The 15,453-nt window shown below is 36.0% G+C and overlaps 1 protein-coding gene across 5 annotated transcripts; it reads left to right on the top strand.

The window, feature by feature from the left end:
- The first annotated feature begins 312 nt into the window (after positions 1 to 312).
- On the top strand, positions 313 to 12,912 carry LOC125271709. 5 transcript variants are annotated; one of them, XM_048195879.1, is made up of 19 exons: positions 313 to 429; positions 1,239 to 1,273; positions 3,738 to 3,842; positions 5,506 to 5,629; positions 5,714 to 5,773; positions 6,022 to 6,093; positions 6,837 to 7,208; positions 7,294 to 7,395; positions 7,525 to 7,757; positions 7,841 to 8,019; positions 8,101 to 8,194; positions 8,282 to 8,632; positions 8,732 to 8,849; positions 8,973 to 9,064; positions 9,152 to 9,314; positions 9,795 to 9,899; positions 10,283 to 10,447; positions 11,054 to 11,236; positions 12,124 to 12,912. In XM_048195879.1, the coding sequence occupies exons 2-19, from the start codon at positions 1,250 to 1,252 to the stop codon at positions 12,336 to 12,338; spliced, it is 2,757 nt and encodes a 918-aa protein (XP_048051836.1). In that variant the 5' UTR covers positions 313 to 429; positions 1,239 to 1,249; the 3' UTR covers positions 12,339 to 12,912. The 5 variants fall into 5 exon arrangements, with proteins under 5 accessions (XP_048051836.1, XP_048051832.1, XP_048051834.1 ...); XM_048195875.1 differs by lacking the exon at positions 313 to 429 and having other exon boundaries at positions 1,235 to 1,273; XM_048195877.1 differs by lacking the exon at positions 313 to 429 and having other exon boundaries at positions 1,235 to 1,273; positions 9,197 to 9,314.
- Positions 12,913 to 15,453: the final 2,541 nt, after the last annotated feature.

Below are 15,453 nucleotides of genomic sequence, written 5' to 3' on the forward strand. Positions count from 1 at the left end.
AATTTCCAGAGGGGAAAATACAAGTCACCCCCTATTTTTCTCATTCAATATTTTGTTTCACTCAGAAAATACATTACAATACACTGTGTGCAGAATTATTAGGCAAGCTAACTTTCTGATCATATTTTTTTTCCAAGCACATTTTACCAATTTCAATCCACATCAATCTTAATAACTACTATTAATAATGTTTTTAATCATTTATAAGTGATATATAATTGTTCATGAAGGCTGGAAATGAAAAATGCCTTATATTCAGGTGTGCAGAATTATTCAACCTGGTCTCATAGGAAATACGTACCTCTGCGCACTTTTTTGCAGCGCCACAAATATGTACCACCAGGTACGTATTGCTATAGTTCTGAAACAAAAACGTCCACTGGGGTCGCTAAAGAGAAGGACATGTTACATTTCGATTAACAGTCAGAGGTATGTACACTACAGCATATCCAATTATCCTAAAACTGTGTTATTTTAGTGATAAATGTAACGTGATTCGTGTTATATTACTGAAACATGTTTAATCTGATGGTAAATGTAACGTTAGAATCATGAGAGTGCTCACGACGCCAGTAGAACAGATAAGCTAATTTAGCTAGCTTCCTTCAATTAACATTACGTACTCTGCAGTACAAAAATTACAGCCGCAGCATACATCGACAGAACCCTGGCAAAGTAGGTACGTTTGTAGCCAGGTGGCTATAGTGAACTAAAATTAGCGCTTGCTAAGTTCTTTTTTTAGTGATAAATGTTTGCTGTAATGGTAAATGTGATGTTAGAATCTTGTGTGAGCACTCCTGATAAAAGCAATGCCCTTCAATTATGTTTCTGTAGTACATTTTGTAGCTAGCTAGGTGGCTAACGTTGGTGAGCTAACGGTGAACTGTCTGAACATAAAACTTATATGTTTGCACATACACACATTCAGCAAATCACCAGTTCACCAGTTATGAGCACATCCATATGTGCAAACAAATGCGATATACATTGCATTACTTTCGATGTATTATTAGATGAGGTTAATCTGCGTTTATACCTTAAGAACTACAAATCCCATGAAACTGTCGACCAATTATGTGTTGCCATAAAACGCCGTGTGCAAACATGCGCACTATCAATGTGTGTGTGTGTGTGTGTGTGTGTGTGTGTGTGTGTGTGTGTGTGTGTGTGTGCGCGCGCGCGCCCACACAGTAAGAAACTACGTTTACATCACCAAACAATTTTATATGTGCTTGCAGGTTCCCGACATATGAAAGTGATAGAAAAGCAGCAGGTTAGTCTTTCCATGTAGCACCAACTTGTGCCATAGCCATTGCTTATGAGTGCGCATTACTACATTTATGTATGTATTCTACATGCATTTTAATGTAGCTGTTGAATCTGCCCATACGTCTAGGCCAGCCCAAATAGGCCAGTAGCCCCTCACTTCAGAACACTCAAGATCCAAGGGGCGGAGTCGGGTAGGTTAAGATATATGGAAAGTGGGAGGAGTTGGATCTAGAACCAGGAGGTGGAGATGGGTAGGGTTAGAGCCAGGGGGCGGAGTCGGGTAGGTTTAGGGCTATGGAAAGTGGGAGGAGATACACTCCGCCCCTTGGATCTTGTGTTCTGCAGTGAGGACTATCTCAAGTAGGCTGCAGCCTGCGGTGGACATCCAACTCCGCCCACAGCCAAGTGTGACATCAGAAGCCGCGTCCGTGCCCAATATGTCACCTCGTGACTCCCCATTAGATGTATATACATATCCTTCAGATGCAAAAGCCTCCAAGTGTCATCTGAAATGTTCTTCTAAAATGAGCATTTTTATCAAGCTTGTATGTTTAGGTTCAGTTATTTCACTTTAATGGCAATTAATAGGTCCTTTTCAGTGACATTAAAGTGAAATAACTGAACATAAACATATGAGCTTGATAAAAATGCTCATTTTAGAAGAACATTTCAGATGACACTTGGAGGCTTTGCATCTGAAGTCTTCATATATACACATATCCATGGTGATTCCCCATCCCTGTGTCACCCCTGGAACCCAATTTGTTGTATGTTGGTTTCCAATTTCCAAAGGATTTTTAGGCATAAGGTTAAAGATGAAAGCGCTTTTTTTTTTCTCCCCCAAACCACCAGAAATCCCGCCCTGCTGCTAATTTCATTGGTTACGGTAATGGGTAGGTTTAGAGATTAATGTTTGGTGTAGGCAATCTGTACTGTGATTGACATGACCAATAGATTCTTAAAGGATTAGGATAGTTCACTTCAAAATGGAAATTTCCTGATATTTTAATCACCCCAATCTCATCCTAGATGTTCATGTCTTTCTTTCTTCAGTCAAAAAGAAATTTTTTTTTTTTTTTTTTGAGGAAACATTCCAGGATTTTTTCCCCTACATAATAGACTTCAAAGGCAACCCAAATGTTGAAAGTCCAAATCAATGCAGTTCAAAAGAAGGGCTTCAGAGGCACTGCATGATCCCAGCTGAGGAATATAGGGTCCTATCTAGCGAAACAATCGGTCATTTGAAAAATATTGTATATACTTTTTGACTGAAATTGCTCATCTTGCGCTGCTGTGCGGCTCGCCATTGATTGTGTAATCACATCAGAAAGGTCACGCTAGACGTACGCGGAAGTACCACCCCAAACGAACATGCGAGGACTAATACAAACGCCCTTTACCAAAAAAAACCTCCATCTTCAACTTCAAATCATCTGACATCATTGTTTTTGCAACTTTTTTTTTTGTTGTTGTTAAAGGACTTTTGTATTAGTCTTCACATGTGCACTTTGCAAACATGGGGGTGGTACTTCTGTCTATGTCAACCATGACCTTTCCGACGTGATTACATAATCACTGGCGTGCCACAGAGCAGTGCAAGATAAGAAATGTAGGTTAATACGTTATAATACAACATATATACATTTTTACATTTTTTTTTTTTTTTTTTTTTTTTTTTTTTTTTTTACATTTTTTGAAAATGACCGATCCTTTCTTTTTTTTTCACACCTTAACACAATAACGTGACAGATGTAAACATGCAGAAGAAAAACACACACCACATGTCTGTAGAACCTACAATTGCATATATTGTTTTATTTCCTGCAGTGTTGATACACACTGTCCACTGCCGTTGTGTTGCAGTTGTGCATACCTGTTATATTTACCTTTTTTGTATAGAAGTCTAGAATTATCTTTTTTCCCTGTTGGGGAGAGTCGGTAAGTCAACCTATAGCCAAGTGAATATGAAATAGGAATAAAAGTAATGCATACAAAACAAGTTCACAATGTATGTCATCAACTGACACCTTAACAACAATTGCCTAATTGCCTAACTCAATTAGACAACAAAATATCCCCCCAAAAAAGTGGTCTTCTGGCCCTATGATGGAGCAAAGTTGAGTCATTTGAGTAAACAGTTACTAACTTTTGTAACTAGCTATTGTATTTAAAGTATAATTGTAAAATATCACTATTTATAATTATATCCGCCTGTACTATTGACAGCATGGCAACTGTCCCACATCGGACCATAAACACACCAGCAGGTGTTGGCAACTTCCGAATGCATCACTGGCACCCAATTACCCAGCATTGAAAACATTTATCTAAGCACTGCCTGGGTAGCAAAAGAAACATCAAGGATGTCTCCCACCTTAAGCATGGACATTAAACCCTCCAGGAAGTTGTATGCAAACCACATATATTCATTTGTTTTTATGTGTATTTTGTTTTTTTGTGGCCCTCAGGTGTTTAAAAAAGGGTCATCTGATCAGCCTACACCAGAGAAAAATATGGAGGAGGAATTACACCTTGATCTTGATGAAATAATGGCTGATTTGGAGGAGATACAGGTATTTTTTTATAAAATTATGTACCACGCATTGTGCATCAAGCAGTATTTCACCAACATATGTGTATATATATATATATATACAGTACAGTCCAAAAGTTTGGAACCACTAAGATTTTTAATGTTTTTAAAAGAAGTTTCGTCTGCTCACCAAGGCTACATTTATTTAATTAAAAATACAGTAAAAAACAGTAATATTGTGAAATATTATTACAATTTAAAATAACTGTTTTCTATTTGAATATATTTCACAAAGTAATTTATTCCTGTGATGCAAAGCTGAATTTTCAGCATCATTACTCCAGTCTTCAGTGTCACATGATCCTTCAGAAATCATTCTAATATGCTGATCTGCTGCTCAAGAAACATTTAATGTGTACAATTGTACAAAATATTTGAGTACAGTATTTTTTTTCAGGATTATTTGATGAATATAAAGTTCATAAGAACAGCATTTATTTGAAATCTAATCTTTTGTAACATTATAAATGTCTTTACTGCCACTTTTGATTGATTTAATGCAGCCTTGCTGAATAAAAGTATTAATTTCTTTCATTTCTTTTCAAAAAAATAAAAATAAAAATTCTTACTGACCCCAAACTTTTGAACGGTAGTGTATAATGCTACAGAAGCTTTGTATTTCAGATAAATGCTGTTCTTTTGAACTTTCTATTCATCAAGGAATCCTGAAAAAAAAAAGTACACAACTGTTTTCAACATTGAAAATAATCATAAATGTTTATTGAGCAGCAAATCAGCATATTAGAATGATTTCTGAAGGATCATGTGACACTGAAGACTGGAGTAACGATGCTGAAAATTCAGCTTTGCATCACAGGAATAAATTACTTTGTCAAATATATTTAAATAGTACACAGTTATTTTAAATTGTAATAATATTTCACAATATTACTGTTTTTTATTGTATTTTTAATTAAATAAATGTAGCCTTGGTGAGCAGACGAAACTTCTTTTAAAAACATTAAAAATCTTAGTGGTTCCAAACTTTTGGACTGTACTATATATATATATATATATATATATATATATATATATATATATATATATATATATATATATGTATGTATGTATGTATATATATTATGTATATGTATATGTATGTATGTATATATATATATATATATATATGTATGTATGTATGTATGTATGTATATATATATATATATATATATGTATGTATGTATATATATATATGTGTGTATATGTATATATATATATATGTATGTATATATATATATATGTATGTATATATATATATATATATATATATATATATATATATATGTATATATATATATGTATATATGTATGTATGTATGTATGTATATATATATATGTGTATGTGTGTATATATATATATATATATATATATATATATGTGTATGTGTGTATATACATATATATATATATATATATATATATATATATATATATATATATATATGTATATATATGTATATATATGTATATATATATATGTGTGTATGTGTGTGTGTAAATAAAATGAATCATTATAATATAGTACTAGCACTGTTTGTATTTTTTGCAACTTCCATAAATGATGTTCTGAATCGTGTTATTGTTCTACCCCTTATATTATATTCTGAAGTCATTGTTCTACCTCTTATGTTTGAGTAATACAGAGTGAGGAAGCAGTCAAAACACCACATAAAACACGAAAAAGAAAGAAGTTTGATCTAAAACTGCAGTGGAAAAGGAGAGACCAAGAAGGATTTTTGGTCTATGAGAAGCGCAAACTGAGGACAGGTATGATTTGATGTTTTAGATCCTTTGATTTTCACTAAGTTTTGTGTAAATCAAATATTTTTTTGTTTGTTTGTTTTACTCTAGACCGATCTGGAAGACCAGTGGCCTCTACCATTGCAAGTAACCCTCAAGAAGTTGATCTTGGTAAGATATTGTTTATTTTTTTATTCTATGCACCGTCATGTTTTAACATTTATCCATTTGGCAGACGCTTTTATTCAACCATATACTGTATTTCTTTGACATACCTTAGACATGTATACCCTGAAGTCTGTCTATACTAACAGACAGTTCCCTTCTCCGTTCCCTAGAAGTAATCCCCTTTCATGTTGATTTGCATCTGTTCTGTTCTTTGCATACATGATACTGCATTTAAAATTGTATAATTCTAGGAACTGCCTGCACATCTGAAGCCTCTACTACCAAACAACATTTTGGAGATGTCGATGCACAACAGATTATTGGTAAGTTTACCAAGGGTTACCTCACCCAAAAATGAAAATTCTGTAATTTATTACTCACCCTCATGTCGTTCCACACCCGTAAGACCTTCATTCATCTTCAGAACACGAATTAAGATATTTTAGTTGAAATCTGATGACTCCGTGAGGCCTGCATAGCCAGCAATGACATTTCCTCTCTCAAGATCCTCATAACTCATAACGCTCCAAAGCTTCCTGAAGCAGCATTTTGAAATCGGCCATCACTAAATAAGTCTTTATTTTGTTTTTTTGGCACTCCAAAAATATTCTCGTCGCTTTATAATATTAATATTGAACCACTGTACTCACATGAACTGATTTAAATATGTTTTTAGTACATTAATGGATCTTGAGAGAGGAAATGTCATTGCTGGCTATGCAGGCCTCACTGAGCCATCGGATTTCATCTGAAATATCTTAATTTGTGTTCTGAAGATGAACGAAGGTCTTACAGGTGTGGAACAGAATGAGGGTGAAGTAATTAATGACATTTTTCATTTTTGGCTGAACTAACCCTTTAAATGTTTTGACCTATCAGAACTGTATCACTGTCTTCATAAAGTCCATCTGAATGGATAAAAGTGCCAACATTTTATGTTAAATGTACAAATTTGCAGGAGATTATTTGTCTTTTTAAACAACATAAACTGAGTTTGTGCTCTTGGTTTACAAGCTTGTGACATGTAAGGAACTCTAATGTAATTTTTATTTTTTTTTATTGCAAGATTTACAACTACATCTACTCCAAAATGCAATGGACTGTGATGAACCCAGATCAACAGCATCTCATGATTGGGCATTGAGGCAAACCTTGTCTGAAGAACGTTGGCAGGAAGCAAGGCCAAAACTTCTTGACAGTTTGCTTGCTTCAGACTGCGTGCGTCGTGGTCCTTGTGATCATTGCAACATGAAAGAAGCAGTCATCAGATGCAAAGACTGTCTGCCAAAACCCCGTTACTGTGGGCAGTGTGACGTTTCTATGCATCAAAATATGTTTTTTCACAACAGAGAGACTCTTATAGATGGGTTCTATAAACCTGTCCCTCCATCAACTGCTGTTCAAGACCTCAGTGGCCAAAATATCATATATGAACAAGGTAAGACGTACTTCATAGCTTAAAAACAACTTATTTATTTCCTTTTTTAATATATTAAATGTAATATATTTTTCCTTTCATCTAGTGTGTTTGCTGCCCATTACACAACCTGACAAAATTTGTGATTGTGACCCTCAAAACCTGTCTGTTGTCGCTGGGCGATCAGTTGTACTCATCTGTATAAATGGTATGACTTGCAATGTTTTGTATTGTATTTCTCTATTTGCTTAACCTGCTGAGAGATGACTGAAGAGTATCAATGTGTGTTTACTATTTTTTTTATTTTATTTTTTTTCCTTTTTTTTTTTCTTTGCAGGTCGCTATGACATCTTCCTGCCAGTTATGAATTGCAGAACATGTCATGCATCATGGACACCTGAGGTGGTGGACCTGCTGTTTAGTGGTTACTGGCCAGGTACTGTTGGGTTTCAAACTATATACCAGGTAGACCTTTTCAAATCTTTTGAGGACCTGAAGATCACTGCACCTGGGCTTTCAAGACAAGCATTTGTGAAAATGTTACAACAGCGCTCACAACAATTTGGAAGGGTAAGATTTGGAAAGCCATTTTGTTTTCTGCATTTATGCAAGTCTAACTATCATGTCACTTATTCAAATTTTGATAATTCCAGAGTGGTAACATTTGTGGCGACGTCTTCCAAAAAGCTTTCCTTGAATGGACATATTGTCGTCATAAAAGAGAGAAACTCTGTGGCATTGACCACTTCACTTGCCCAGCTTGCACCCCAGATACAGTTGCTGTGTCTGCAGATGGAAACCGAAAACTATATAGATTCAGCAAAACAAAGGGGTATATTATTATTGATAACTTTTCACTGTCAACATTTCTTGTGAATATATTTTTGGACATTACCGTATTTTATTTGTGTAGGGCAGAGGAACAACCGTTTTTTGATGGAGTTTTTCTTGCCAATGACAAAGATGTAGCAACATTTGTTGATTGTGTTCGTGAGAAGACCAATCCAGTAAGATATTTGTCAAAAGACTTGGGTTTGTACAAAGTAAATCTGGATTTAGTTTGTGTATTTATTTGATATGACATTGTGTTAAAGATACATGGAAAAGGCATCTGTGGAACATCAACATGGGCTGCAGCCAGGGAGACCTCTAAGAAGACAAACACCAAATGTGATGAAGAAGGCCTAGAGGTGGCAGTTTGCAGACACTGCATATTGCTTAGAGGTCTGAACATGTTTAGGGGAGAGATATTTGCATACCCTCTGTTTTTGCAAAACGAACTGGCCACAAAGACAAACTGCAAGTTTTTCTGCACTGACATCATGTGTCGATATTGGCCCTATCTGCAAAAGGTGGCTCAAGCATTCCCAGAAATGCAAAATTTGACTCAGATGAAGCCATTTCTCTCAGTTATGCATGCAAAGGGCCACTCAACAAAATGTGAGGTAAGTGATATTTTTAAAGGACTTACCATATTGTTAGAGAAAATACAAAGTTCAGGGACATCAAAATGGTAGTTTGGACATCTGATGTGTATGCTGTAGGTGCAGTGGGGTGGCAAAAACCAAACAGGGGCAGGTACAACCATCGGTGAAGAAGTTGAACAAGTGAACAGCTTTTTGTCCCGTGTGGCTCTAACAACAAAATACATGAGTAAGGCTGGTAAGTGGTCCTTTTTTAAAGTTTGGTAACATTATATTTGTTAATTTTTTTTTCCCTTTCATTCATCATACTTGATGACTAACCACTAGATGAAAGGCACATTTAACTCTTTCATCATTACAGCACGAGTAGATATGATCACATTGCATGCCAGAGGATGGAATGTGCGAAAAAAAAGAAACCTGCACAAGTACTTGTCTACACGGTACTTGAAGGTAAGTAAAAAAAATAAAGATTTCATCAATGAAGGTTAAATTTAAACTGTCCACTGATTGTATATACTTAGTATCTAATACTTTCAGTATTGCCAAAGGTTTGTGAGACTTTCCATTAATTATACTTTTGAGACTATCCGAAAGACAAAGGAAGTCAAAGATGACATTGAGGCTATAAAGAAGAGCACACAAAGGTCTGAAGAGGAACTGCAACAGTGGGTCACTGATGTGAGACAGTGGGCAGTTGACAGTAAGTATGTACTTGTTGCTGTCTCTTATTGATAGAGAATTATCATAAATTTAAAAATGATTGAATAAGTTATTTTTCCTTGCTGGTTTGTGTTTTAACACCTGACCCCTTAAGTGACATTAAGGGGCCACACCAAACGGTATTAAAAGATTAGCATGATTGGGAACTCTGTGTTTTTAATAAGTAAACTTGGGTGTAGCTTTCTCCTTCAAAACTTTATTATACTTATTCACCCTTAAAAAATTAGCAAACTGAGCAAATGTTTTCAGGTTCTTTGGCAGAACGTTTGTGGATGTCCTTTTTTGTTTTTACATGTATTCCTACTACATTCTTCTTATTAAATCCCCCTTTTCCCATATTGTCAACCCCCTTAGGCTGAAATATGTTTGTATAAGGTGTTTTATAGAAATGGTATAATTGCTCTATTTTTGATGGCACAGAAGATGTATGATACTGATCATACCTTCAAATTCTTTACAGCTCCAGATGACCTCAGAACAGATGATCCAGTGGCATTGCAACATCTGATTGAAGGCTTATTCTTGGGCATCCAGCAGAAAAAGAGGGATCTGTATAGAGCAACTGGTAAGTAGCCTCCAAGCCTTCATGTACTTGTGGAAGTCATTTTAAAATGTGATATCTATGGCTATAACTAAGTAATTTAAATTATCACATTTTAACTCTTAACATAGTCTTCAGTCAACACACTGCACTTAAACCACTACATAACCTTTGTACATTGTGTGAACAGTCCTACCTTCCTATATGTCCAATGTTACCATCACACAACTCCCTGCATTACTTGAACATTGGCCACATTCCAGGTTATTTATATGGCTTTGCTGATGTTATGTGAGCTTTATACCATAATTTGTAAGGTGCCTTTTGGATGTCCATTAGCACAATGACCAATTTTATGCGTATCCTCCTTAAACCTGTTTTTACTGTTTGTTTTTGTTTTTCTGCAGACCGCAACAAACAGCGACACAAGATCCGAAGACGGATTCGAGAGGATAAGAAAAAGCTGTTTAATGCCATATCCCAATACAATGATCTTCCAACCACCACAGTATTTGTAGATTCAGTTGAAGACCTTCTGGCAACAGAAAGCCCTATCTGGCCTTGGGATTCTGGTATGTAAAGTTTGACATTAATCATTTTAGTGAATCCTCATTAAACACTTACTTCATTAAACTCTGACTTTCAAAGGAAAGAGGCCTATGTGCTTTTCATTTTGTTTCAGACAATAGAAATGTGCAGACAATATTCCAATTTTTTGTTTTTTAAAACTTTTGTCTTTTTTGCCTACTCAAACTACACTTCAGAGGAAGTGACTAAAGGTCTGACTCCTCAGATTAACTTGTCAAGGTGGTTAGCCCTTTTCTTTTCCCACACTGTAGATTCAACACCAGTTACTTGTTGCCTATGTTCTAGGGACAAAGAATTGTACAGATTTTACTCACAAAAAGGCATTAAAGGGTTAGTTCACCCATAAATTAAAATTATTATTCTTTCAGACGAATGCAATCAGAGTTATAAATGTCCTGGCTCTTCCAAGCTTTATAATGGCAGTGAATGGGTAGATCAGTTTTAAAGTCCATAGAAGTGCATCCATCCATTATAAAAGTGCTCCACGCGGCTCCGGGGGTTAATAAAGACCTTCTGAAGCGGATCGATGTGTTTGTGTAAGAACTATTCCTTTATGAGGTAGTATTTTAATATGTCATTTGTCTTCATAGAAACTGACACTTCCTTAGGCGTGAAGAAGAAGGTTTTCGACAAGGTGATGCAGCTGGAGAGACTGGTTGAGGAAGAGGTTATTCTTGTAGAAGAAATGAAACAACATTGGACGCATCTTACAAGAAGCTACAGGGCCTTGAAGGACCAGGCTAGTGTACTATCAGATGACCTGGCCACACAGAGTGAGTACTAATTTCTTAAAGGGTTAGTTCAGCCAAAAATGAAAAATGTCATTAATTACTCACCCTCATTCTGTTCCACACCCGTAAGAGACCTTCGTTCATCTTCGGAACACAAATTAAGATATTTTTGATGAAATCCAATGGCTCAGTGAGGCCTTCATAGGGAGCAATGACACTTCCTCTGTCAAGATCCATTGATGTACTAAAAACATATTTAAATCAGTTCATGTGAGTACAGTGATTCAATATTAATATTATAAAGCCACGAGAATATAAAATAACAACTTATTTAGTGATGGCCGATTTCAAAACACTGCTTCAGGAAGCTTCGGAGCGTTATGAATCAGCGTGTCGAATCATGAGTCGGATAAAGTGTCAAACTCCTGTAATCACGTGACTTTGGCGCTCTGAACTGCTGATTTGACACGCTGATTCTTAACGCTTCGAAGCTTCATGAAGCAGTGTTTTGAAATCGGTCATCACTATAGTTTTTTTGCACACAAAATATATTCTCATCGCTTTATAATATTGATATTGAACCACTGTACTCACATGAACTGATTTAAATATGTTTTTAGTACCTCTAAGGATTTTAGTGAGAGGAAATGTCATTGCTGGCTATGCAGGCCTCACTGAGCCATCGGATTTCATCAAAAATATCTTAATTTGTGTTCTGAAGATTAACAAAGGTCTTACGGGTGTGACACGACATGAGGGAGAGTAATGAACGACAGAATATTAATTTTTGGGTGAGCTAACCTTTAATGCTGTTTGTTTAATTCATGTAGTTATATTAAACTGTTTTAGATATACTAATTCATACATAGTGCCATATTTGGTGTTCACTCCTAAATACTTTTTTATTGTTATCCCAATTTGATATTTAGGCTACCCTTCAGGACTTTCTGGTCAAGCATACCATGGCCTGCGCAGTGCTGTCCTCCAAATCCTTGAGGCACTCAAGACAGACATGGTAGCTGTGAAAGAAACATACTCCCAAATTTGTGGGAATGGTGGAACTGTTGTTGAAGAAGAAGAAGAAGAAGAAGAAGACCCATATGAGCATGTCTCCACAGATGCCTCTACAGATGATGAACTATAGATGAGCTACAGCTGTGTCATGTGCATCAGTTGGCATCTGTCCTAATAACTTGTCACACTTGTCCTAATCATTATGTCATAGTTTGTATTTTTATCTTGTACAAGTTTGTACAACACATGTAAGATCACATGCAATACATAAAGTCTAGCTGTACTTGCGACCCTGATACTTCATGCTCAGTGATGTAGATGTAATTGAACCTTTTAATTATAGGCTTAAGTGAAATGGATTATGATAACCCAAATTTTGCTTTTTAAAAAAACATGGACCCAAACAGCTGTAGGATCATGGCATATACCGTATTTATGGCGACAGCAAGGAAGAAAAATGAAGACATCTCCTGGATGACATCACACAAACATGCACCCATTTATTTTTATTCTTGCACCACTTTACACTATTTTGCCTGTACACAATTACCATTTTAATACATCTTTTCCAAAATGCTTTCCAAATTTGGTGAAGTGGTTGCAGAAACTATGATGGAGAACATGCATCAGTTTTTAACTTCTTGTCAAAACTGATGTATCATAAACAATAATAAAAAAAAATTGATGGTTGGGGTAAATTGAAACAGTTTTTGTGTCATTTTTAAGCATGTCAGCATGAAAAAATACTAGGCCTATAGTAATTTACAGTAATACTATTGTTCTATAGTTGTTGTAATATGACAACTATAGTAAACAAATTATCCAATACTGTACTGAGTTTTCTACAAATAGGATATACAGGTTACTCTACTAATAGTAAAGTATATTACAGTTTATCAGTTAGTAGTTAACAACAGTATGCTGTAGCATTCATTAACGAAGTGTTGTACATACTTTAATATATACAGTCTACTACAATTTACTATAGTAAATACTATTTTTTTTTTTCATGTGCGAAAGTAAACGCTAATGAAATACAAACAGCGCCATATTCACCCAAATAGCATTATTTTATAAAGCACAATCTTTAGGCTACACGAAATGCACTGCTAACTGCTAATGCTAGCATAAGCACACTAGGGCAGGTTAGTAAAGCAATGGGCCAAACAAACGATTTGAAACTTTCAACACGTACTTAACCTTAATAAGTTGTTTTTTTTTATTTATTTATTTATTTATTTTATTTTATTTATTTTTTTAATGTTTTTATTAGGCTGCTCTAAAATATCTTAAATAAACCAACATCTTTACTTTTTCTTAACATAGATCTTCTAAATACAGTGTAAGTACGACTTCGGCTGTACAATATGTTTGGTATATTCCGTAGATATATCTTTTTACAACCCTATTCACAGCAACACTTTGCTAACCGGTAAAACTACAAATATGGTGCTAATTTGATGCGAGCGGCATGGCGATGCTAGAGGGAATTGTAGTTTTAAATAAATATTACTTATTACTTAGAATCAGAGTTTATAAATACTGAATTAAGAGTACACTTAGGTATTAAAGTGATTGTAAATAGCATTTGTGTGCTAATATTTTAAATATCTGACTGTTAAATAGGTGAAAATCAATTTTTACCATAATTGACTGCACCCCCATTTAATGACTCTATCCATATGAGTATAGTCACATAGCTAAAGTCAAGAGCTCTCTATAACAGTTGGTCCCATGTCTGTAGCCCCATTTTTTCCTGAACGACAAGGCTTTCAACATGCACTGAGGTCAAGGTTCAGAGGCCAATATTTCAAAGCAGGAGACATTTACAATCTTCATACTAACATACATTACTCTCCAGACCAAGACCTTTCCAACTATGTATTTGGTTTAGTCCTACGTCAGGCTTTAATTTCAACATTAAATAGACACAGCCTTGTCCCAGGCATAGTTTCAGTGAGGTCTTTAGATGCCCAACCTCACTCTACACAGGCAATGCCATCAAAATTGTTTATTACCGTAGTGCACATATGTATGGTCCACATCCAAGTAAAATATGGACTATTTAAGTGCTTTTGCTTGAGTCATGAACTTGTGAGCAACTGCATTAGTCTAAAGCAGGGGTCACCATTCCTGCTCCTGAAGGGCCGGTGTCTCTGCAGAGTTTAGCTCCAACCCTAATCATACACACCTGAAGCAGCTAATTAAGGTCCTACTAAGCATACTAGAAACTTCCAGGAAGGCGTGCTGATGCAAGTTGGAGCTAAACTCTGCAGGACACCGGCCCTCCAGGAACAAGTTTGGGGACCCCTGGTCTAAAGAGTCAACCAATGTGTCCACTTGGTACATTCATAGGAAGTTCACACAACAGGCAATACCATCACAAGTGTGTTTATTATAGCACATATGTATGTACCACACCCAAGTAAAATATGGAATATTTAAGTGTTTTTCCTTGAGTCATGAACTGTTGTGAGATAGGTGGGAAACATCATAGTCAGAATTCATACTTCTTCAATTGAAAACACAGATTTTGTTTATTTTTTTTGGATGTGTTGGACCTCCTAGATGTGCATGCTGTGTGCGGCATCTCTGTTGTTCCTGCACTTGAGGGGGAAGCAGTTGGGGGTGACTGTGTTGGTGATGGCTCAGATAGGAAGTGCCTGGCTGGGGAAGCCCATTTGCCAGGTGTACTGTTGGGTGGCAATTCAGGGGTGAACTGTCTGGAGGATGGGGTGCATGTTCATGAGAGCTGTTTGGTGCCGGTGGGGAGGTGGGTCACACCGGTTGGTTCTTGTGGATATCTGCCTTGTCCTCTGGATGGTTTACCTCTACATCACCATTTTGTGGCGGGTGGGCCGCTTCGCTCAGATGCTCCCTATCAGGGCCATCACTGTTGCAGCCACTTTCAGTTGCCTCATTTTCAAGTGTGGAAAGGGTGGTGATGCTACACACACAGCAGTCTGTTAATTAAGGTGTTTTACTTGCTTCTTTTTGTAGAAGCCTAGGGAAGATATCTTCGTCTAGATGTGCAAGCAGGAATTAAACTGATCTGGTCATGTGAACTCTCACACTAGTCACATGACATTGATACATTTTAATCAAGACAATCTATTTATTTTTTTTTTTTTTCATTTAAAAGTTGCATTTTTTGCCCAAAAAACAACACTCTTAGAGCTTTCAGAAATAAGAAAAAAGATGCGCCGCAATTGTGACCGGTGGGATTAAATGGGTTAAGAGTCAGC

Source organism: Megalobrama amblycephala, linkage group LG7 (assembly GCF_018812025.1).
Source record: "Megalobrama amblycephala isolate DHTTF-2021 linkage group LG7, ASM1881202v1, whole genome shotgun sequence".
NCBI classification, from domain to species: Eukaryota; Metazoa; Chordata; class Actinopteri; order Cypriniformes; family Xenocyprididae; genus Megalobrama; species Megalobrama amblycephala.

Coding starts and splice junctions, on each gene's coding strand:
- LOC125271709 (XM_048195878.1), top strand. CDS start 3,633: ATGTCTCCCACCTTAAGCATGGACATTAAACCCTCCAGGAAGTTGTAT. Junction 5,630..5,713: donor GAAGCGCAAACTGAGGACAG/GTATGATTTGAT, acceptor GTTTTACTCTAG/ACCGATCTGGAAGACCAGTG. Junction 6,094..6,836: donor CGATGCACAACAGATTATTG/GTAAGTTTACCA, acceptor TTTTATTGCAAG/ATTTACAACTACATCTACTC.